General features: G+C 37.2%; 1 protein-coding gene across 3 annotated transcripts in view; it reads left to right on the top strand.

Moving 5' to 3' along the window:
* LOC307167416 (NLR family CARD domain-containing protein 3-like) overlaps positions 1-25,561 on the top strand; it is a 40,765-nt gene that overhangs the window by 9,186 nt on the left and 6,018 nt on the right. Inside the window, exons 3-11 of one of the 3 annotated variants that reach the window (XR_013822777.1) lie at positions 2,550-2,663; positions 5,100-5,222; positions 5,510-5,641; positions 7,131-8,855; positions 9,910-9,975; positions 10,142-10,231; positions 15,154-15,327; positions 17,087-17,260; positions 18,661-18,757. Coding sequence is in view for 2 of the 3 variants with exons in the window: in XM_079886504.1 (XP_079742630.1) it covers positions 2,550-2,663; positions 5,100-5,222; positions 5,510-5,641; positions 7,131-8,855; positions 9,910-9,975; positions 10,142-10,231; positions 15,154-15,327; positions 17,087-17,260 (2,598 nt within the window). In the remaining variant the exon portion in view is untranslated. The remainder of the gene's footprint in view (positions 1-2,549; positions 2,664-5,099; positions 5,223-5,509; positions 5,642-7,130; positions 8,856-9,909; positions 9,976-10,141; positions 10,232-15,153; positions 15,328-17,086; positions 17,261-18,660; positions 18,758-25,561) is intronic. The other 2 variants (XM_079886504.1, XM_079886505.1) reach the window with 2 other exon arrangements.

Raw genomic sequence — 25,561 nt, 5'->3', positions numbered from 1 at the left:
AACAACATCACTTTGTAATGTTGAAGCAATATTAACACCATTGATTTGTGATTGAAATCTGAACATTATTTCAATATTAACCGAGGGTGCAAAAGTTATGTTGAAACAACATCACTTTGTAATGTTGAAGCAATATTAACACTATTGATTTGTGGTTGAAATCTGAACATTATTTCAATATTAACTGAGGGTGCAAGAGTGATGGTAAAACAACATCACTTTCTAACGTTATTTCAATGTAATCAGCGTTGACGCATCAACACTGACTCAACATTGTTTCAATGGTTACATGCTATCTGGGATAGTATTGTACTGAATATTGTATAGTGAATGTCTACAGGGTGGGCCATTTATATGGATACACCATAATAACATGGGAATGGTTGGTGATATTAAAGTCCTGTTTGTGGCACATTAGTATATGTGAGGGGGCAAACTCCTCAAGATGGGTGGTGACCATGGTGGCCATTTAGAAGTCCACAAACAGGACTTTAATATCACCAACCATTCCCATGTTATTACGGTGTATCCATATAAATGGCCCACCCTGTACATTCAGCAAAAGCCAAAAAGGTTAAAAATACTCTAAATGAAAAGCATGTTACAGTAAAGTACAATCAGAAGATTGACAACTTTGATTGCAACTGCAAAATCAATGTCAGTGAGAGATTAATTCTGCCTTAGCATTAGGCTACATCTTCATGTTTATGTTGGGTCCAGTCTGAGGACTTTGTCCACATCACAGGCAACGTCGTCTCTTGCCAGGCAAAGCGAAAAACCCTAAAGCCAGATCCAGCCTTGACAACATTCTCCACACCTTGCTCTTCCTCGTCCTCATCCTCCTTGTTCACCACCTCTTACACACATACTCTTCCTCCTTTCCCTCTTATGCTTCCATCCATTGTTGGTATCAACATTCCGTGCAACATTTTGAGTCAGTTTTGGCACTCAGTCTGAACTGACTTGTATTTTGTACAGTTGGTTTGGTCACATCATTAAAAATAAGTGTGAATCATTTTGAGTCGTTGTGTGTAGTTTGAGTCAACTGTGTTGTAGTTGTTAAACTTTTGCCTGCCTGTGTTTAGCGTTTTAAAACATTTTTTTGTTTTAATGAGTGAAAATGTGTTTAGAGTTTTGCAAAAAGATTGCATGAGATTTGCAAACAGTGTTTTAACTATCTGAACTTCTTTAATGTTTTACAGAAAGAGTGATTTATTCGACAAATTGGTTTAAGCTATTGAGCATTTGGTTCAGAGAATGGGGTTTAGTGTTTTAGCAATTCATAAAAACTGTATTTTGAAAGAAATGTCTTTCACCTTGTTTGTCACAGAAAAATAATGAGGTAATAACCAAACACTTTCCCAATCAAGGTCATTAACAAATTTAGTCCATTAAGCAGTAGAGCAAAAATTGGTGATAACCTCCTTTAGAAATAGAGAATGAATAGATTTGTTGTTTTTGGACTGTAAAATAACAAATTTTACCATATACTGTATCAGTTGGGTTAATTATGTGCATATCGGCCGATGACAACACATATCTAAATAATGAAATTATACCATAATTGACTGCAGAAAAGTCAAGAGAAAATTCCTCGGGAGTTACGGGAAAATTAAAGTGCATAAGAAACTCTTCATACATCATAACATTTCCCTGAGTGTTAAACTAATGTCGAACTAAAACGATACCCTTATCAAACCAGCTTTAAAAAAACCCAAACACTTTTGTTTAATACAAAATACAACGGATTTGGATATATTCCAAATAAAATAGTGTTGCAGAGAAAAGTTGTGCTTTTAGATCAGTTTCCAACTCCAAGCCAATAAAGCTTGAGGGAGCAAGGTACTTTCAACAAACACTGTTAAATATTGTATTACATCACAGAAAAATATCACAGATTGTGATGTTACACTTAAAGGCAGACTTCAGAAGTTAACCTATCATCCGTTTATTTATGTACACCATCACCATAGTTCACTCAACACCGTTCGTGCTCAACCAACAACAACCACACTTCCGGGAACTTCATAATAAGAGTATGGAAGTAAAATAATGCCAAATGTTTTTGAAACAAAAAAGCCTGTTGAATTGCACTACTTAAAAAAAAATATGCATTGCATTAACCATGCTTGCATTTTAATGCATTGTATTTTTAGGGCTTGCGTTTTTATTGGCTGAAATTCAGCATGGTAAATATTCAGCAATATTTAAGCTGTGAATATTTAAATTCAAAACATTTCAAACACATTTTCATTATTAAAAATTCAATAATCCATATTCACCTTTCATATTTCACTTCCAAAATAGTCAAACTGTTTAAAAAAAACAACCTACAATATTCAACAGGCAATTTTCGGTCCATTTTATTTCGCTTTGCAAATTCGCTTCCACAAATTCAGTGGTTCAAATTCGACAGAAAATTCTACGTTGACATCCAGGAACTGCAGGAAAAGCAGTAGATTACCGAGCATACTCTCCAGAATTTGCCAAGCGAAATAAAATGGGCACAGTAATCTAAAGGATTAAACTGAATCTGTTCTCTGTTACAGTTCGGTCCAGCAGAAGAGCTCAAACCCAGAGTCCAGCTGTGTGTCTATGAAGAGTGACGGCTCTATGGATCAGCCAATAAAGTTTAAGAGTGGAGACAAACGGCCTAATCTAAGGTATATCATTTATATATACGTTATGCTTTTAGTATGACATTTTATTAAAAAGCAAAATAGTTTTTGCTATATATTTAGTCTTATACTAGCAATGACATTAAGTAAATATAAGCTGAGATTTTTTCCACCTTTATATAATGGAGTAGGTGTAAAATTGAGTGGATTTTTCTAATAAACTGGTTCAGATTTGTTGAAAGCTTCACAGTGTCTGGTCAGAACAGTGATGTTTCACAGCAAGAGCACCGTTACTAGAGTACAGTAAGGCGGTTTATCTTTAAAGCTCAGCAAAACATTGGTCTCTTTAGTCGGTTGAGCCTTCGTCCTCCATTGTGCCTTTGAGAAGAGTCATGTGATCGTGGTTGATGTTCATCTGAGTTGAATTATTCTATAATCCTGTGGGCCCTACTTTAACGATCTAAGGGCATGATCTAAAGCGCACTGTGCAAATGCACTTAGGGCGTGTCTGAATCCACTTCTAGTTTGACAACGGAAAAAATGATTGACGTGCCCAGCGCATGGTCTAAAAGGGTTGTTCCTATTCTTTTAAAGAGTAATTGTGCTCGCGCCACGGCGGATCCGCTATTTACACGGAAAGACTGAACACAGAACACAGAGCACAAACGGATCTTCTTTTGCACGAGGTTAAAGGTGTGTGTGTGTGTGTGAGAGAGAGAGAGTGAGTGAGGTTAAAGCACGCAAGCAGACCATCTACACGGGACCAGCCGGATTCCACCATATCTTTATGTACACAATATTAATCTTTTACATTGTAATCCTTTTATTTTTAATATTGTGCATGTTTGTGTGCTGCTGTCATTGTGTGTGTAATAAGCAGAGTGTATGCGTGTTGTGTACCCGCTTATAGGCACATATTAATAACGCAGCCTTTAATTAACAAAAAAAATATTGCGCCATTGACTTAAGAGCAGGTTTCAGTTGGTTAATGGCTCAGTCTATTTCAGTTCCTTAAAGGGACACTTCACCCATTTGCATTAAGCTTTGCATTGTTAGAAACCCAGTCATACTATTGAATGGTCGTGCAACACTCTCTCATTTTCCCCTGAGACGGGAGAAATCTGTTATTTACCTCTTACACTTCCTCCTACAATGACGCAAAAATCGTCATTTTGCGTCATTGTAGGAGGAAGTGTAAGAGGGGGGATTTCTGTTAAGACTACAGGCACTAGTTTCTCATCTTTCCCAGGGTGGGGCGCGCTCACGCTACAGACCTATTACAGATCAGTGGGTGGGACTTTACTCTCTGAAACTGAAAGCAATATCCTCCATCTTGTTTGAAGCTAAGCTAACAGGCGCTGTGGAGACAGATGTAAAGTTATGACAATAGCGGAGGAGAGTGCTCAATATGATATAGAAGAAGAGGATTTCGGAAGTCTGATGCTTGAATCAGGTGTTTGTGGCTACCTTTACAAGCCGCATTATAGCGAAGAGCAGCCGAGGCAGAAGACCTGCCTGCCGCGGACGAGGAGCCCGGACTGGCTCGAGTTAGGGCGGACTGGTGGCGCCGGTGATCTCACAATGCAGCTACGAACCGCTACGAACACAGAGATAGAGTCCGTCTGCGGCAAAGAATTTCAACGATGACAATTTCTCCTGGACGAAATCTCTGAATCAGACGAGGACACGGACGTTTGTGTTGAGAACTATCCTAGTTTCGCACCGCATATGTTCTGACTGAACATCCAGGTACCATGCAATAATTCACCTTTTCGAAAGAAATACAAACGAGGAGTAATGCACTATATGAGTTCGCCAACTAACTAGACATTTTGTGTGAATGTGAAATGAATTTCAAGCTCTGGTAGTAGCTAGCCTTGTAGACGGAAGAGTGATTTCTCTTATAGGCAGATATGCGCTTTCTGGATTGGTGGGAGTGGCTTGCGGAGCTGTGCAATGTGGTGCATTGTGGGAGTTGTTGTCTTTCATACAAATGCGTTCTGAAGTTATTTTTTGTCTTTTCTCGGTCACGAAGGCACCAAATTCAAAAATTATTTTACATTTCGACTACATATATGACCCACTTTAAATAAAAAACAATGTTCAAATGGGTGAAATGACCCTTTAAAAGAGCAACGTGCCAACAATGTGCCTGAACACACCTTGTTTTCAGACCAGCACGCCCATGGGCGCAAATGCATTTGCTATTTAAACACGTGATGCAGGACATGAAAATTATAACTGTGTCAGGTTGCGGCGGGTGTATGAAAGGGCCCACTTGTTGTTTTCAATTTGTTTGTTTTGTATTCCTAATTCCTAATATTACTGTTTTTCTCAGTTGCTTTGGTACATTTATTTAATCGTGCTTAACATTTGCAAACCATTAAATTCATTTCTCAAAATAATTATAATCAAAGTTTGAGACACAGTGCAAAAAAGTGCACAACATTTATAAGTCTGTATGCTTTTTATTTTACTTAGATTTAAAAACAGTTCAGTCCAGCAGAAGAGGTCAAAACCAGAGTCCAGCTGTGTGTCTATGAAGAGTAACCAGTCTATGGAGCCTCCATTGTTTAAGAGTGGAAACACACGGCCTGATCTCAGGTATATCATTTCTATAAAAGTTATGCTTCTAGTATTTGAATTTTATGAAATATGTAATAAATATTCAGCCGTTTAATGATCTGGATTTAAACCAAAAAATTCTAAGTTCAAATCCTGTAAGTTTCAGTCTATTAATGATTACCATTGTGCTCTTGTGTAAAGCTCTATGTATTGTATTGTTAATACATTCACACACTGTAAAAGCTGTTGGTCTGTTACTCAGTTAATGACACAATTACATCAATATCAGTGTGTCTGATTCTTTACCCTCTTCATTCTGATTTAAGGTCAGATCTTCTATCCAGACCAGTTAAAAAAAAGAAAAAGCACAAGAACAAGGAGAAGAAGAAGACGACTACTGTGTACAAGCCTGTGATTCAACCACAAGACTTTAATGAAAGCATGTATCCTGGTTTCAGGTAAAATGTAGGACTTTTTTTTCTTGTTGTTTAATTTTAGATGCTGCAATCCACATCACACACCACTCAAACTAGGGTTGTGCGATATCACGATTTTTGATCATCTAAAATCAGTTGCAGTTCTGGCGCCTCCATCTCAACGTACTGTACAACGTGACGTACATTCACATCACATGTTAACGCAGAGGTACTTACACTTACACTCACGAGATACTGCGGATCACAAAATTTCATTATTTACATGTGCTTTTAAGCCTTGCCAGTTAAACATTAAACAACTGGCACTAAAAGCCTGTCAAACAGCGCCTGTTTACTGGACATATCTTTCGAGTCTTATTGAGCTAATACTGTCAAATACACACAAGGTTTACATAAACACAGTTGGTTATGTCTAAAGTGAAAGCAAACATTTGAGAGAAAATCATGCGCATATACGTGTATGCTAGATGCGTGCCGGTCTTAAAGGGACAGTGGCCTAATAGTAAACATGCTGTCGCTTGTCCTTAAAGGGATAGTTCACCCAAAAATGAACATTCTGTCATTATTTACTCTAATGTTGTTCCAAACCTGTATTCATTTCTTTCTTGTGCTGAATACAAAAGAAGATATTTTGAAGAATGTGGCTATCCAAACAGTTGCTGGTCCCGTAGTAGGACTTCCGTAGTAGGAAAATATATACCATGGAAGTCACTGGGGACCAGCAACTGTTTGGTTACCCACATTCTTTAAAATAACTTTTATTTTCAACAGAAGAAAGAAACTTGCAGAACTTGAGACTTTGAGAGAGTAAATGATGACAATTTTCAATTTTGGGGAAACTATCCCTTTAATGGTAATAAAACAACAAAAAACAAAGATAAAATCACTCACTGCTCTGAGAATTTTCATAGTAGCATTAATAAGCATCAATGTATAATTTATACAGTGAAGTATATGTAGTGTTTCATTTTTATAATTGTTTATTTAATTTCTTTCTTGAATGCTACTGTTAAATACACCTACTGTAGCTGAAAACATAAAGCACTGTTTATTTCATTTGTATATTATGTTGTGTTTATGTAATGTCTATCTTTGTCATTATTTTCTTTGTTATTAAAAAATAAGAACAAAGATTTTTATCTTCACCACTTTGACCTAAATATCTGCCATTCTTTTATTTCTTATAATTTGTTTCCTTGTAAGGCTTTGTTTCTAGAATAGGGACATTAGTTTGGCTGTAATGCTCAGTCACTTGCAAAATAGTAAAACTAACATGAAAACAAATTGTGATAAAATCGTGAATCGTGATTTTTCTGAAAAAAATCGTGATATGATATTTTTGCCATATCGCCCACCCCTAACTCAAACACATGATTAATAATTGAAACATTTCAGAAACCTAATGATGTTCTGTGTCCCATAATACAGCAAACAAATAATATATTTTTTATTTTTTTATTTCCATTTACTTCTGTGACTTGTGTAATAATGTGGTATTTTAATCTTACAGCCATGACTCTGAACTTCTTGAAGTCTTCAACACATTGAGATCAAATCTGAGACAGAAGTTTGAGTGTTTGAATGAGGGAATATCAAAGCAGGGAAACCCAACACTCCTGAACGAGATCTACACAGAGCTCTACATCACAGAGAGTGGAAGTGGAGAGATCAATAATGAGCATGAGGTGAGACAGATCGAGATACAGTCCAGGAGAGCAGAAACAGAGGACACACCGATCAAATGCAGTGACATCTTTAGACCTTTACCTGGACAAGACAAACCCATCAGAACTGTGCTGACAAAGGGAGTCGCTGGCATTGGGAAAACAGTCTCTGTGCAGAAGTTCATCCTGGACTGGGCTGAAGGGAAAGAGAATCAGGACGTCCAGCTCATATTTCCACTTGCTTTCAGAGAGCTCAACTTGATGAAGGACAAAACACTCAGTCTTTCAGATCTTCTTCATCGCTTTTTCCCTGAAACCAAAGAAATGGAAATATCCAGTGATGAGTATAAAGTGTTGTTCATCTTTGATGGTCTGGATGAGTGTCGTCTGTCTCTGGATTTTCAGAGCGATGTGAGGTTGTGTGATGTGACTGAATCAGCCTCAGTGGACGAGCTGCTGACGAACCTCATTGTGGGGAATCTGCTTCCCTCTGCTCTCATCTGGATCACCTCCAGACCAGCAGCAGCGGATCTCGTCCCCTCTGAGTATATCCATCGAGTGACAGAGGTACGAGGCTTCAGTGACACACAGAAGGAGGAATACTTCTGGAAGAGAATCAGTGATGAGAGTCTGGCCGACAGGATCATCTCACACCTGAAGTCCTCGAGGAGCCTCTTCATTATGTCTCACATCCCAGTGTTCTGCTGGATCTCAGCCACTGTTCTAGAGGAGATGTTGAGTGAAGCAGAGAGAGGAGAGATTCCCAAGACTCTCACTCAAATGTACACACACTTCCTGCTCATTCAGGCCAACATCAAACATGAGAAGGACTATGAGAAGAAAGTGAAAGATGAAGACATGATTGTCAAACTGGGGAAACTGGCTTATCAGCAGCTTGTGAAAGGCAACCTGATCTTCTATGAGGAAGACCTGAGGGAGTGTGGCATTGATGTGGCAGAAGCATCAGTTTACTCAGGATTGTGCACTCAGATCTTCAGAGAGGAGTTGGGCTTGTGTCAGGGGAAAGTCTTCAGCTTTGTTCATCTGAGTATTCAGGAACATCTAGCAGCTCTATATGTGCATCTCTCCTTTATCAACAATAACATCAATGTGTTTGACCAGATTACTAAACCAACTAATGGAGACAAAGTTTCCCTATCGGATCTCCATCAGAGAGCTGTGGATGAGGCTTTAGACAGTAAAAATGGGCATCTGGACCTTTTCCTTCGTTTCCTTCTGGGTCTGTCAGTGGAGTCTAATCAGAGTCTCTTACAAGAACTAAAGACACAGACAGCAAACAGCTCTCACAACAATGAGAAAACAGTTTACTATATTAAAGAAAAGATCAGTGGGAATCCCTCTCCAGATAAATACATCAATCTGTTTCACTGTCTGAATGAACTGGGTGATCTTTCTCTAGTGAACGAAGCTCAATCTCATAACTCAAGCTATAGAGGATTACATGATGTGAAACTCTCCTCGTCTCAGTGGTCAGCTTTAGTGTTTGTGTTGTTGACCTCAGAGCAGACAATGCAGACGTTTGACCTGAACCGATTATTGAAAGGAGAACCGTAAGTAACATTATGAACAAAGAGATTGATAAAGATTGATTTCTGGGATATTGTACGTAATTTGCGGGTGCTACTCAAACTGATGCTGTATCCTAGTAAGGCTGCATATCTCGGCTGCCACAACATCAAGCATACTTTGAAGGATCATTTGAAGTCAACTTTTGTTTTGCGTCCTTAAAGGAGAACTCCGGTCAATTTTAACATTGAGCTCATTTTTTTGTAAATTTGGAGTGCTGTCAGTACAGAGAACAATGACATAAATCGGTGTTGCCTACACCATGTTATCCTCTTTTTAAAATTTGCACCCTGTTGACTTCAATGGGGCAAGTTTTAAACCTGCTTTTAGCCTCTTAACATCCTTGATGTGTCATTACAAGTGCACAGCAAATGTGAGTGATTCCTTCAGAGTGAACACGGGTGAATCTGACTGCAGTAGATGTGAAAGATATGAATAAAAATGATGTTATTTCAGCCAGCGCTCATACCTGTATTTACATCCGGTTTTCGGTCGAAGCCCACAGTAATCGATTGCCGAGTTCACGCGCATAGGTTTAGTACGTACGATCATGCGCCCGAACTCGACAATCGATTACTGTGGACTTCAGCAGTGTCTTATATGACCTTATATGACCAGCAGTGACCTGCATGATTTCACCACTTTCTGTGGAGTTTTTTCTTCTTCTGCCACTTACCGACTAATACAATTTTGCACAACCAAGCCTCTTCTAGTCGACTAATGGTTAATCGACTATTAGTGGGCAGCCCTAGTGATAACCATAGCAACGGACTGGAATGTCAAATGTCAAAATAGACCTGTGCACTAAGTGTTGTAGTGTAAATGCAGACTAATAGACCTGCCACAGAAACATTGACAAGACAATGAAAAACACAAATCTGTGTTGGCTGAATACGATTAATAACTACAGTTAGATACTACAAAAAAAATTCACATGTCTTTTTTAAAGCACTGTTTGTTATTTTTTACTATTTATTATTATTATTATTATTATTATTATCAGCATTAATATGTATTTTTTTTATTATTTTCAAATAGTAAATCTAACACGGAAAGGGGCTCATTTCATCAGAAGGCTGTTGTCACACCAACTAGATCAGCTGAGTAAGTAACACTGAGAACAATCATTACTGTTAAAACATTAACATTTTTAACAACTTAAATTTTGAATTAATGGTTTAACAAAAAATATTAGTGACATTATTACTTATGATATTAATAATAATTATTATTATGAGCATTAATAATTACCTTATTTATTTTCAAATAGTGACTCATCTATCACCCAGAAATCACAAAATACAGCAGATGAAGTTCTTCAGAAGCTGCTGCCTGTGGTTACAGCAACTAGATACGCTTTGTAAGTAAAAGAACAATCATCTCTGTAAAAACATTATACAATTTCAAGTAATGGTTTAACAAAAAAAAGTCAGCTTTTAAATCCTCCATCTATCTGACCTGCTAGGCTTCTGTTGTAAGAGCATTACATTAAATGTTTTTCTGTTAATTTAACTGAGACATGATTAAAATTACTCTGTTGTTTTAGATAATGTTTTAGCTGAGGTAAATATATATTCTCTGCTGTAAGGTGAGCTGATTGAGTGATTCTAATACTTATTCATTTTTCTTTCATGCTATATCTAGTAGTAAAGAGGAAAAGATAACTGGTCCACTCGCGCTCCGCTTGAACTGAGGTGCTACAGCGATCTGTCACGCCACATTAAATAGTGTCAAAACTATATTTATTAGTATATTTTTATTTATTTACTATGTTTATTTAGGAAAATTCATAAGCCAACAATTATATTTAAGTAAATAAAATGCATACCAGCTATAACAACATTATAGCATCTTTATCCAATAGCATATATAATATAATAAAAGTATTCTGGTAATGAATAACATAAATACACTGCATAAGTGTAAGCATCATAACATCAAATGTATTAAGTTCAGGTGTAATTTAGCTGTTGTCCTGCAGGTGACTGCTTGAATCTGTGTCTCCAACACAGAAAAGCAGATTACGAATACTTCAGAGCACTCAAAATCTACAACTATTTTAAATGCTACTTCCGTTACGGTGGCTTTGGCCAGAGGTGTAAAGAGTAGCTGAAAACCGTACTTGAGTAAAAGTACAGCTATCTTGCAGCGGAAATGACTCCATTACAAGTTACAATTCATCAATTCCAAAACGACTTGCATAAATGTCTTAGAGTATCAGATTTTAACAGTACTTAAGTATTTTACTCGTGCTGAATATAGGCTCAAAGATGCACTAGTTCTCAACCAAAAAGAGACATGCCAGAGAAAAACAAGAAACAGTTGATTTGTGAGAAGATCAATCACGTTTATTTTCTAAAATCAAAATAAAACTGAATACCTAAGCATTGCAATCAAGGTCGTCACAACAGCCTCTAAAACAGGGGTCGGCAACCTTTTTGTCATAAAGTGCCATTTTTAAGTTTCCAAGTTCATCACTGTGCCACAACACACACATAGCCTATATATATATATATATATATATATATATATATACACACGCACTCATATAAATACACAAACATTTTATTTTCATAATGGCTTACACAGAAATAGTACAGAAATTTAAATATTTCTTTTGATTTTATAGACAATTTAAAAGTATTTATAACTCCTAGAGATGCACCGATTACAATTTTCTAGGCCGATTCCGATTTCACCGATTACAATTTTCTAGGCCGATTCAGATTTCCGATTTTTCATTGAGTTTGATCTGCCGATACCGATTTTAGCCGATTCCGATTTCATTTTTTCTAACCACTTTACAGCACACACAAATATTTATTTTCTATATATATATATATTATTTTTTTTATAAAATACCATATCCTTTTACCCAAACTGAATAAATTTTCTTTTCTGACATAACCTAATCCAGATCTTGTTAAAACACACTAGACATGCACATTCTGTGCATTTTGGGCACTTTTGTTTGAAATCATATTTATTTTGTCCATCAAAAGTGTGCTTTCACTTTAACTGAGCGTGAGCAGCGCAGACAAAATAGACTCGGCGGCGAAACCCGTGCTTCACTGCTGCTCACGCACTGCTCCTGCTCCTGGTGTGAATGCACTCATCGATTAACATGCACGGCGAAAAAAATATGCTTGAAATGGGCGTAATTCACGATGTTTCCTACATGTGCGTTCCGTGTGCACGTGTGATGCTGATGTTGCGCGATGTTAATCATGGGGAGCCCGAGTGCATTTGACCAGCATAAAATCGGCATATGTCAGACTGACCGGCCGGTCGCCAGTCATGGCCGATCACGTGAAAATCGGCCAATTCCGGTCACCAGCGGATCAATCGGTGCATCTTTACTCCTAACTTAATAAAATAAGCTTTTTTTACTATGAGGAATTATTACATTAAAATGTAGATCTGTGTGCAGGTAGACTCTGAATGAAATACATACACTTCTCTCGCATTTGCTTGTGTGCCAGCGATTAACCCTCCGTGTGCCAGTGTTGCCTTAGGTTGCCGACCCCTGCTCTAAAACATCTACAAGCACTCTCAGTTTGTACAAAAGTTTCAGTTAAGCTCAAGTGCTCAAAAAAAGGCATAAGTAAACCAATACCAATTCAAAAAGTTATCTTCAATATAACGGATAAATAAAATAATGTTAAGTAAAATTAAACTGCAAAGACTTGCACTGGATGTGCTGGTTTTGGCTGCTGCAGCCACATCCTCATCTCATGTATGAAACACCTGCAATTTGGGTGAGTAAAGGCAAAGCGCACAAGATATAGTACATTCAGTGTGCTGTAGAATTGTCAGTATTGGCTGCAGATTAAAGGGGTCATGAACTGCAGTTTTATTGTTTCATAATGTTCCTTTGGGTGTACTTATAATGTTAGTATGATTTTTACTTCAAAAATTGTCATAATTTAGAAATAAAAGGCATTTTTCCTAGCCTGATTTTAGCCCTCTGATTTGAACGCTCTATTTGAAGGGGCATGTCTGCTGTGATGCTTCAGTGTAAATGCCCACTGCTGTGACTGGCTAACAGCTCTGCTTATGAAATAGCTAGTATTACATGTGGAACTCTCTCGAAAACTTTTAGCATGTTTTACTATTACAGCTCTCAATGTTAACTACTCGTGAAAAGTGATAATTATAGCATTACAATTAGATCTATGGCATTTAGATTGTGGCATTAAAAGATTGCAGTGATGAGCATAGCCAATCACAGACATGTATGCAGCGATCTCGCCGTTGCTATCATCATAACTAACAGTACAAACACAATATAAATAAGAGATTCGTTGATTTATTATAGGAGTTTTGGCGCGAATCCAGAACTCAGTCAATGATAAACACGCGCTGATTGACTGCTACCGCTATTGTAAACAGAGCGTTCTTTGATCGCTTTCTATATATAATTCAATCAGTTTAATTAAAAGATTAGTTACACACTACTAAGAGAAACAATGTGAAGTTGACCGTTTAGTCACTGATTTAATTTACTGACAGGACAACGAACATCTGACTGTAGTTACATGAATGATTACATCAGAAATCATTGGTCACAGATCAGGCATTAGAATGAACAGGCTTACTTACATATTGTGGTAATACTGTTGAGTCAATGTCGTAAAAGCGTGCAAAGCCTGTGCCGAGTTTGTGGACTGATTTACCAAAGAATCCAGAGAAATGTACTGAATAAATAATGTTCAACTGAAACATTCACATTGTTGAAAGTAAATAACCAAATTCCTAGCATTAGGATCCTTTGGACTATAATGTTATTTTTAGTCCAGTCAGTGACCCTATGATCTTGTCTCTTCCTCATCTCACTAACACCAGTGGGCGGGGCCAAAGTAGATTTTCTTCAGCAGAGGCGGTCGTTCACCCTATCTATGACGTCATAAAGAGTCACATTCCAGAATGAGTCATTCGCTGGGCCTAGTAACAATAAAAGCTGATTTTGGACTAACAAGGAAGTTTTCAGTTCTGAAACTTTCAGGATATTCTTATAATATAATGACCTCTTATATTTCAAAACCTCAAGGAAAATTTTATTTCTCTGTTCATGACCCCTTTAAACAATAAAGAGCTGGATCTAATCGCATGCAGTGATACTTTTAATGAAAACTCAAAACAACACTTCTTAGGAACACAAGAATTGCAGAGAATTTGTAATAATTACATTTCATGTGATTTTTTTTTTTTTTTTTTTTTTTTTTTTGCCATTCACAATTGCTAAATCTGATCTATACAAAAATGTCGGCTAAAGACGGCCGTCGATTTACGCCAAAAGAGTAACCCTTGAACTTGACGCACAACATCAAACAAACAGGGCTGGGCAACCGCATTCATCATTACGTTGTGCGTCAAGTTCAAGGGTTACTCTTTTGACGTAAATCGATGCGTCCGGCCATCTGCCGGAAGCTAAATATTTTTGTAGATAAAGTTTTAAATATGGATATTTTTCTAACACGAACGCATCGGTTTTATCTTCAACCGTTTCCAGCACTTTTATCATGGATGGATAGGGTTTGATGGACTACCAAAAAATATATCCATTGTCTCCCATTATAAAGCTTGGAAGAGCCAGGACATTTTTTAATATAACTCCGATTGTATTCGTCTGAAAGAAGAATGTCATATACACCTAGCATGGTTTCAGGGTGAGTAAATTATGGGCTAATTTTAATTTTTGGGTGAACTATCCCTTTAAATAGACAGACAAACAAACCAATCAAAGAAACGAGAAACAGCTGAAACTTAAACAATGGGTAACCAAGTAAGCTAACTGAAACACAGGGAAACAACTGAAAACTAAGACCCAGAACTGAAACATAATACAAAACCCACCCAAACAGATCACAAACTCAGAATACCCGTGACAGCAAAATTGCTTCTTTTGTAGCAGAAATAAACTGCAACAGAAAAAGTTAGGTGCCATGCAAAATGTTACAAATAATTGCATTACTCATTACAAACGTATTAGAGTAAAGAATACATATACTTATTCAAACATTTAATCTATTAGAAAGTAAAACTGGCTAATGTCTTTGATACTCAGTAAAACTAAAAAGTAGCCAAAAAGATACTTAAGCACAGTAACTAATTACATTTACTCAAATACTTTACACCACTGGTTTTGGGAAACCTACTGTAATTTTAGGATGATTCATTCAGTTGTTTCTACAATCTACTTAGGTTTATGATGTTTTTGGGAAATGCGGCCCTTTATGTTTTGATCTGAGTTAATGAAGAGTGTGTCATTGTTCTCTACAGGTTGATTAATTGTGGTGTCACAGATGAAGGTTGTGCTGCTCTGGCTTCAGCTCTGAGATCAAACCCCTCACACCTGAGAAAACTGAATCTGTCTGGGAATAAACTAGGAGACTCAGGAGTAAAGCTGCTTTCTGGTGTATTGGAGAATCCTCACTGTAAACTGGAGGAACTGGGGTAAGATCATCTCTCTGATAGTCACATGATCTGGTGCTTAGAGAGACATATTTTAAATAGTTTATATTGAGAACAAATCAGTGATTGTAATTGTAATTAGCATATAATGATTTTACATGAATCATATTCAACATAATAACAGTTAATGTGTTTGAAATCTGAAGCTAAAGCTGATTTCATTCATCTTCACTCTCATCACATCAGTGGCAAGGCAACATAAGGCCAGGGAGGCACTGGCCCACTTAGATTGATAGCTTCTCCACCCGATCAAGTGAGACACAAAATAGTTTATTTGAGGGAAAGGAGAAAAATCACACATAAATTACATTAATTATTGCTCAAATACATAAATTTAGCGGATATCACTCCTGAAACTTTGTAGTGTGTATGTGGCCGCAAGTCATGCATAAAAAACTAAAGATTTATTCAAACTGAATGGATTATATATAATCTAGAAAGCTGGCAAAGAGCGCTCCCTTATAATCACTAAAACAGGGTTCACCAATCTCGGTTCTGGAGGGCCGCTGTCCTGCAGAGTTTAGCTCCAACCCCAATTAAACACACCTGAACCAGCTAATCAAGGTCTCACTAGGCATACTAGAAACTTTCAAACAGGTCTGTTGGAGCTGGTTGGAGCTAAACTCTGCAGGACAGCGGCCCTCCAGGACCGAAATTGGTGAACCCTGCACTAAAACGATGTCACTCATCCAGTTCATCGCGATGACGATCTCATGAAGTTGCATTATAATCAATGAAGCTGTCCACACTGCACAATTAATCTCTTATTTACAAAATGACTACACTTTGTTATAATGAGAGGATTTACGAGCATGCAGAACTCAGCACTCGACAAAAACTCTGACTTTGAGCAGTGAGTGGATTCTAACTTTAAACACCTCTGTTTGGCCATTGAGTTCAAGAAATCAACAGACATATCTGTTATTGACTACATTGCTTAACGCTGCAAAAACATGTAAATAGAAACCTTTGATGCTCTGCCTATAAGTACATACATGTATTAAAAAACATTCCGAGACGCCCTGGTCCATTCTCTTTCGTGTTTATTCTGCCGGACTCTCTTCATCATCTGGGTCCGGCAGGGCGGGGATTATGCAGCTCATTTACATTTAAGGTGGTACACACCAAAACAGCTCTTTTTAAAACAGGCCCCAAAAATGACATTTTCAAATGGTTATAATAAATGAACTGTGGGGTATTTTGTGCTGAAACTTCACAAATACATTCTGGGGACACCTAAGACCAATATTACATCTTGTAAAAAGGGGCATAATAGGTGCCCTTTAAACAATGGGTAACCAAGTAAGCTAACTGAAACACAGGGAAACAACTGAAAACTAAGACCCAGAACTGAAACATAATGCAAAACCCCATCCAAACAGAACACAAACTCAGAATACCCGTGACAGCAAAATTGCTTCTTTTGTAGCAGAAATAAACTGCAACAGAAAAAGTTAGGTGCCATGCAAAATGTAACAAATAATTGCATTACTCATTACAAACGTATTGGAGTAAAGAGTACATATACTTATTCAAACATTTAATCTATTAGAAAGTAAAACTGGCTAATGTCTTTTATACTCAGTAAAACTACAAAGTAGCCAAAAAGATACAGTAACTAATTACATTTACTTTCATTCAGCTGTTTCTACAATCTACTTAGGTTTATGATGTTTTTGGGAAATGCGGCCTTGTATGTTTTGATCTGAGAGAGTGAAGAGTGTGTCATTGTTCTCTACAGGTTGAGTAATTGTGGTGTCACAGATGAAGGTTGTGCTGCTCTGGCTTCAGCTCTGAGATCAAACCCCTCACACCTGAGATATCTGGATCTGTCTGAGAATAAACTAGGAGACTCAGGAGTAAAGCTGCTTTCTGGTGTATTGGAGAATCCTCACTGTAAACTGGAGGAACTGGGGTAAGATCATCTCTCTGATAGTCACATGATCTGGTGCTTAGAGAGACATATTTTAAATAGTTTATATTGAGAACAAATCAGTGATTGTAATTGTAATTAGCATATAATGATTTTACATTAATCACATTCAACATAATAACAGTTAACCCTCTGAGGTCGGCAAACGCGCCCGCGCGTTTTGCTGGATTTTCTTCACATTGTATAACTATAAACTTAAATTACTCCGTCATTTATGGTCATACAGAAAAAAGAAATATAAAAAAAAGAATCTGTGATATTTCTACTTTTGTATGTGTCCACTTACAATCAAATCAAAACATTGTGCTTTTGTAAAATAAAGAAAATAAACAGGGTGTGCGTTCTGCCTCTCCGTCGTGGTGAACTTTTTTTTCTTGAGCACGTCTATAAACTGAAACAAAACTCAGCGAATACTTGTCACACATTTATGAGCCATATACCTTTATAAACATTTAAGTGTGTACTTTTAAATGATCGGATTCAAACTGAAAACAAATATTCTCTGTTTAAGTAATTTGTATAAAACCAACAAGATGTCCAGCTTCTCAAACGCTTCCTAATTACTTTTAATTTGAACACGCCCACTCGCGCAAAAGAGATTCACATGCAAATCTCCACATGGAACGCGATCGCGCTCATTACCTCAAAAACAAAACACCAAAACACTTCACAAGTCTCTGCTTTTCGTCGAGTTTGAAAGGCGCACCGTGAGCTTACATTGGATTTAGGCAACCTCAGAAGAAAAAGAACACGATTTGAAGACAAGCAAGATGTAAGGTAAGAAATACTTACATATTAGTTTGTTATTGTTGCATAAATTTCACATTGCAGTCGAACTGTTGCTAGATATATGGTGAATATTGTAATATTTAGACCTGTGTTTACTGTTACTGTGTTTGTGGATATCTGCTCAAACGTAGATATGTATATGGTAACCATAATGTTTTATATTTGAGCGCGATCGCGTTTGAATGTATCATATTTAATACATTCGAAAAGCAAAATGCACCAAACGGCTTCATGTTTTTACTATTATCTCATTTCATATCATCATAACGAATGGAAACATTTGAAGTAACATGATAATCAATATATTTTTCTCTAGCTTAGTTGTTACTGAAATATTTTTGGAAGATTTATAGGCTGCAATGGTTATTGTTATTATTATTTTATGCAGCACTGCGCATAGCCTATGCCTACAAGGCACAACAAACCTGGTGTTCATTATATTATTGTTGGAAACTTTTGTGTGTGTGTGTGTGTGTGTGTGTATTCTGTGAATTTTAAAAAACAATTTTAACCAGAAAAATCTAAAATGTATTCCCAAAATCATGCAGGCCTTTCTCTTGATATCAGTATGTTCACTTTTTTTTTTTTTTCAGGGCCCAGATTCCACTGAGTCCTGCTGACTTCAACATTCACACGAGTCTCTGTACATGAACATGGTAAAGTGAAAATCAAACACCTTGGAAAAGAAAGGTATGTACAATGTTTTTAGGAATGGCACAAAGGTCTCTGTCTTGGGATCATTGGTTATCTTTGGATTATGTTGTGTTGTAAATAAATCAAACAATCTAAAAGCCATTCTTTTTTAAATCTCCTCATTCTTTGTGCAAGGTTGCTCAGAATGACAGGGGCCTGATAGCTCCTAATAGGGCAGTTAGAGGAGGGTCTTTGTCTTTCTCAGGTGTGAAAAGCTTACATATTATTGAGCTCCCGCATAAAGCTTTGTGGCACAAAACACGTCGTAAAATTTTTAAATCAATATATTGTCTTATCTGAATGAGCAGTCAGGGTGATTTTCACATCGTTTTAGAGCAAATATTCTAGGCTACGTCATACAATTTTCAAAAGTCTTGTGAAGAAATAATCAGTAGGGGTTTCATGAGCTTATTTCAGTGACAATTTTTTTTTGTATTTTCACAAACCACGCATAAATGTCATTATCTCAAAACTACAAACTTTTACATACATGCTGCTGATATATTATTGTAGCAGAGTTTGTGCTGAATACAGTGTAATTAGACTTTAGCCATGAAAATGTCACAAGTAACAGAAATAAGCACAAATGTCAGAGCATGTTAGAACACCTCCAGGGCCCAGAAAACAGCTCAGACCCCAGAGGGTTAATGTGTTTGAAATCTGAAGCTAAAGCTGATTTCATTCATCTTCACTCTCATCACATCAGTGGCAAGGCAACATAAGGCCAGGGAGGCACTGGCCCACTTAGATTGACAGCTGCTCCACCCGATCAAGTGAGACACAAAATAGTTTATTTGAGGGAAAGGAGAAAAATCACACATAAATGACAATAATTATTGCTCAAATACAAGAATTTAGTGGATATCACTCCTGAAACTTTGCAGTGTGTACGTGGCCGCAAGTCAGGCATAAAAAACTAAAGATTTATTCAAACTGAATGGATTATATATAATCTAAAAAGCTGGCAAAGAGCGCTCCCTTATTATCACTAAAACGATGTCACTCATCTCAGTTCATCGCAATGACGATCTCATGAAGTTGCATTATAATCAATGAAGCTGTCCACACTGCACAATTAATCTCTTATTTACAAAATGACTACACTTTGTTATAATGAGAGGATTTACGAGCATGCAGAACTCAGCACTCGACAAAAACTCTGACTTTGAGCAGTGAGTGGATTCTAACTTTAAACACCTCTGTTTGGCCATTGAGTTCAAGAAATCAACAGACATATCTGTTATTGACTACATTGCTTAACGCTGCAAAAACATGTAAATAGAAACCTTTGATGCTCTGCCTATGATTATTTATCTTCATTTATTGTTATTTTGTTCATTGGTTATTTTATTTTTGAAAGGATTTTGTTGTTTTCATGAAACTGTTAGTGTGCTGGTTTCGGGTGCTGCAGCCACATCCTCATCTCATGTATGAAACACCTGCAATTCAGCAACTACCTGCTAATGCACTCACATTCACGTAAAGTAGTCTTGTTGACAAGTTTGGGTGAGTAAAGGCAAAGCACTCAAAATATAGTACCTTCAGTGCCCTGTAGATGGTAATTGTCAGCATGGGTTGCAGATTAAACAATAAAGAGCTGGATCTAATCGCATGCAGTGATACTTTTAATGAAAACTCAAAACAACACTTCTTAGGAACACAAGAACTGCAGAGAATGCGAACAGAACAACCATCACATATATAAATGCGATTTGAATAGTATTTCAAACCACATGTGTAGGTAGCTTGAAACGTATTTGTAATAATCACATTTCATGATTTTTTGCCATTCACAATTGCTAAATCTGATCGGATCTATACAAAAATCGGATTTGGATGGACAGTATGAACATAGCCAATGAACAGAAGAAACACAAGGCTTAAATAGACAGACAAACCATCAAAACAAGATGTCCAGCTTCTCAAACGCTTCCTAATTACTTTTAATTTGAACACGCCCACTCGCGCAAAAGAGATTCACATGCAAATCTCCACATGGAACGCGATCGCGCTCATTACCTCAAAAACAAAACACCAAAACACTTCACAAGTCTCTGCTTTTCGTCGAGTTTGAAAGGCGCACCGTGAGCTTACATTGGATTTAGGCAACCTCAGAAGAAAAAGAACACGATTTGAAGACAAGCAAGATGTAAGGTAAGAAATACTTACATATTAGTTTGTTATTGTTGCATAAATTTCACATTGCAGTCGAACTGTTGCTAGATATATGGTGAATATTGTAATATTTAGACCTGTGTTTACTGTTACTGTGTTTGTGGATATCTGCTCAAACGTAGATATGTATATGGTAACCATAATGTTTTATATTTGAGCGCGATCGCGTTTGAATGTATCATATTTAATACATTCGAAAAGCAAAATGCACCAAACGGCTTCATGTTTTTACTATTATCTCATTTCATATCATCATAACGAATGGAAACATTTGAAGTAACATGATAATCAATATATTTTTCTCTAGCTTAGTTGTTACTGAAATATTTTTGGAAGATTTATAGGCTGCAATGGTTATTGTTATTATTATTTTATGCAGCACTGCGCATAGCCTATGCCTACAAGGCACAACAAACCTGGTGTTCATTATATTATTGTTGGAAACTTTTGTGTGTGTGTGTGTGTGTGTGTGTATTCTGTGAATTTTAAAAAACAATTTTAACCAGAAAAATCTAAAATGTATTCCCAAAATCATGCAGGCCTTTCTCTTGATATCAGTATGTTCACTTTTTTTTTTTTTTCAGGGCCCAGATTCCACTGAGTCCTGCTGACTTCAACATTCACACGAGTCTCTGTACATGAACATGGTAAAGTGAAAATCAAACACCTTGGAAAAGAAAGGTATGTACAATGTTTTTAGGAATGGCACAAAGGTCTCTGTCTTGGGATCATTGGTTATCTTTGGATTATGTTGTGTTGTAAATAAATCAAACAATCTAAAAGCCATTCTTTTTTAAATCTCCTCATTCTTTGTGCAAGGTTGCTCAGAATGACAGGGGCCTGATAGCTCCTAATAGGGCAGTTAGAGGAGGGTCTTTGTCTTTCTCAGGTGTGAAAAGCTTACATATTATTGAGCTCCCGCATAAAGCTTTGTGGCACAAAACACGTCGTAAAATTTTTAAATCAATATATTGTCTTATCTGAATGAGCAGTCAGGGTGATTTTCACATCGTTTTAGAGCAAATATTCTAGGCTACGTCATACAATTTTCAAAAGTCTTGTGAAGAAATAATCAGTAGGGGTTTCATGAGCTTATTTCAGTGACAATTTTTTTTTGTATTTTCACAAACCACGCATAAATGTCATTATCTCAAAACTACAAACTTTTACATACATGCTGCTGATATATTATTGTAGCAGAGTTTGTGCTGAATACAGTGTAATTAGACTTTAGCCATGAAAATGTCACAAGTAACAGAAATAAGCACAAATGTCAGAGCATGTTAGAACACCTCCAGGGCCCAGAAAACAGCTCAGACCCCAGAGGGTTAATGTGTTTGAAATCTGAAGCTAAAGCTGATTTCATTCATCTTCACTCTCATCACATCAGTGGCAAGGCAACATAAGGCCAGGGAGGCACTGGCCCACTTAGATTGACAGCTGCTCCACCCGATCAAGTGAGACACAAAATAGTTTATTTGAGGGAAAGGAGAAAAATCACACATAAATGACAATAATTATTGCTCAAATACAAGAATTTAGTGGATATCACTCCTGAAACTTTGCAGTGTGTACGTGGCCGCAAGTCAGGCATAAAAAACTAAAGATTTATTCAAACTGAATGGATTATATATAATCTAAAAAGCTGGCAAAGAGCGCTCCCTTATTATCACTAAAACGATGTCACTCATCTCAGTTCATCGCAATGACGATCTCATGAAGTTGCATTATAATCAATGAAGCTGTCCACACTGCACAATTAATCTCTTATTTACAAAATGACTACACTTTGTTATAATGAGAGGATTTACGAGCATGCAGAACTCAGCACTCGACAAAAACTCTGACTTTGAGCAGTGAGTGGATTCTAACTTTAAACACCTCTGTTTGGCCATTGAGTTCAAGAAATCAACAGACATATCTGTTATTGACTACATTGCTTAACGCTGCAAAAACATGTAAATAGAAACCTTTGATGCTCTGCCTATGATTATTTATCTTCATTTATTGTTATTTTGTTCATTGGTTATTTTATTTTTGAAAGGATTTTGTTGTTTTCATGAAACTGTTAGTGTGCTGGTTTCGGGTGCTGCAGCCACATCCTCATCTCATGTATGAAACACCTGCAATTCAGCAACTACCTGCTAATGCACTCACATTCACGTAAAGTAGTCTTGTTGACAAGTTTGGGTGAGTAAAGGCAAAGCACTCAAAATATAGTACCTTCAGTGCCCTGTAGATGGTAATTGTCAGCATGGGTTGCAGATTAAACAATAAAGAGCTGGATCTAATCGCATGCAGTGATACTTTTAATGAAAACTCAAAACAACACTTCTTAGGAACACAAGAACTGCAGAGAATGCGAACAGAACAACCATCACATATATAAATGCGATTTGAATAGTATTTCAAACCACATGTGTAGGTAGCTTGAAACGTATTTGTAATAATCACATTTCATGATTTTTTGCCATTCACAATTGCTAAATCTGATCGGATCTATACAAAAATCGGATTTGGATGGACAGTATGAACATAGCCAATGAACAGAAGAAACACAAGGCTTAAATAGACAGACAAACCAATCAAAGAAACGAGAAACAGCTGAGATTATTTAAACAATGGGTAACCAAGTAAGCTAACTGAAACACAGGGAAACAACTGAAAACTAAAGCCCTATTCACACGGGATTAGTATTACCTAGGGACCTCCGGTAATTTGTAATAATCGCAGAGGTCGTCTGTGATTTTTATCCCGTGCGAATCTGCCATGTCTGTAAAAATGTCTGTAAAAATTCCCCCGAAAATTACCTACCGTATTTCGACCAACACAGGGGTCCTCTGATAATACCAGTCCCGTGCGAATCCCCATGTCTGTGATTTTGGGCTGTTTTTTTATCAGCCTATCATTTCCTAAAGAACGTAATAACCATTATGGGCCGTTTAACAGTCCATTTTACGTCTGTATTAAAACTATATTAACAATAACATCTCTCGATATGCCCTACTCCAATCTGATTATAGTTGTTCTCGAATAAAAACTATGAAGTGCTGCACAAGAGAAAACAAACTACAGTAAAGACGTGACCCGGAAGCTCAACTCGGACCGTTGTCATGGAAACGTTAAACTAAGCATTTTGGTGCAACATGGAAGCTCTTTTGGAAAGTTTGGACGCTTTTTGTGGTAGTGTTGGGCCAAGAGGGTCGTATTACAGTGGACGGAGACGACTTAAAAAGAGATGGGCAGCTACCAAGAAGAGCTAAATCTCGAAAGATGATCAAATGGATGACATGCGTCGCAGCATGCGGTAAGGAACGTTTTTTACGTTTTAGCAGCTGTGATGTCATATCCTGACTAAAGTCTGTAAAATCGAGGGAATTACGGACATTTATTTGCCCGTGTGAATGAGCCACCAAAAACACAGACGTCAGGGGGTAATTTCTTAATTACAGAGGTCCAGGGGCAATACTAATCCCGTGCGAATAGGGCTTAAGTCCCAGAACTGAAACATAATACAAAACCCACCCAAACAGAACACAAACTCAGAATACCCGTGACAGCAAAATTGCTTCTTTTGTAGCAGAAATAAACTGCAACAGAAAAAGTTAGGTGCCATGCAAAATGTAACAAATAATTGCATTACTCATTACAAACATATTGGAGTAGAGAGTACATATACTTATTCAAACATTTAATCTATTAGAAAGTAAAATTGGCTAATGTCTTTTATACTCAGTAAAACTACAAAGTAGCCAAAAAGATACTTAAGCACAGTAACTAATAGAGATGAGCGAGTACAGCATTATCTGTATCTGTATCTGTATCTGTTAACCATATGAATTATCTGTATCTGTATCTCTACTCGGACTGGGCGGGGCCTAGCCCGGAAGTGGGTGGGGCCTAACCCGGAAGTGGGTGGGATTTAACCCGGAAGTGGGTCGGGTTGACTTAAAATGGGCGGGGTTTTAACCGGTATGTTATTTCAAGTATGCAATTGATAGGGGTTGATCAGAAATTGTTATATTTATTGCTGATTAGAAAACTATTTACATGACAGCATCAGCATTGAGCTTCAGATCAATGGTTTTGATCACGATAACAAACAAACTATATACAGAACAAGTTTTGCAACAATGAATACAACACATGCAGTTGCAATTATGAAATTAAATGTAATGAACAAGAGTTTTCATCTCAATATAACTTTCTTTTTTTAACTTTTAATTTTTTTATAATCAGTGTGATTTTTTTTTTTTGGTTCTTTTTTTATTTTTTATTTCCACACCAGGTATGTGTGTGTGTGTGTGTGTGTGAGTAAGAGAGAGACAGAGAGAGAGAGAGAGAGAGGGGGGGCGGGGGGGACTGTGTTCTACTGATCAAATAGTCCGACGCTGTTTTTCAGATCTGCATTGACTTTAATGAAGACCAGTTGTTCCACATGGCTAGGGTCTAAGTTTGCACGCTGTGGACTGACCACATTTCCAGCTGTGCTAAAAACACGCTCAGACTGGACACTTGTAGGTGGACAACTGAGATGCTGCAGTGCAAAGCGTGTAAGATTGGGCCAGCACTGAAGCTTGCCTGACCAGTATTTCACTGGGTCATCGGTAAGGCTGATGTCCCCAT

The sequence above is a fragment of the Squalius cephalus genome, assembly GCF_949319135.1.
Source record: "Squalius cephalus genome assembly, chromosome: 11".
Taxonomy (NCBI): Eukaryota; Metazoa; Chordata; class Actinopteri; order Cypriniformes; family Leuciscidae; genus Squalius; species Squalius cephalus.
The sequence above is the reverse complement of the archived record's forward strand: the minus strand, read 5'-3'. Positions and strand labels throughout refer to the sequence as shown.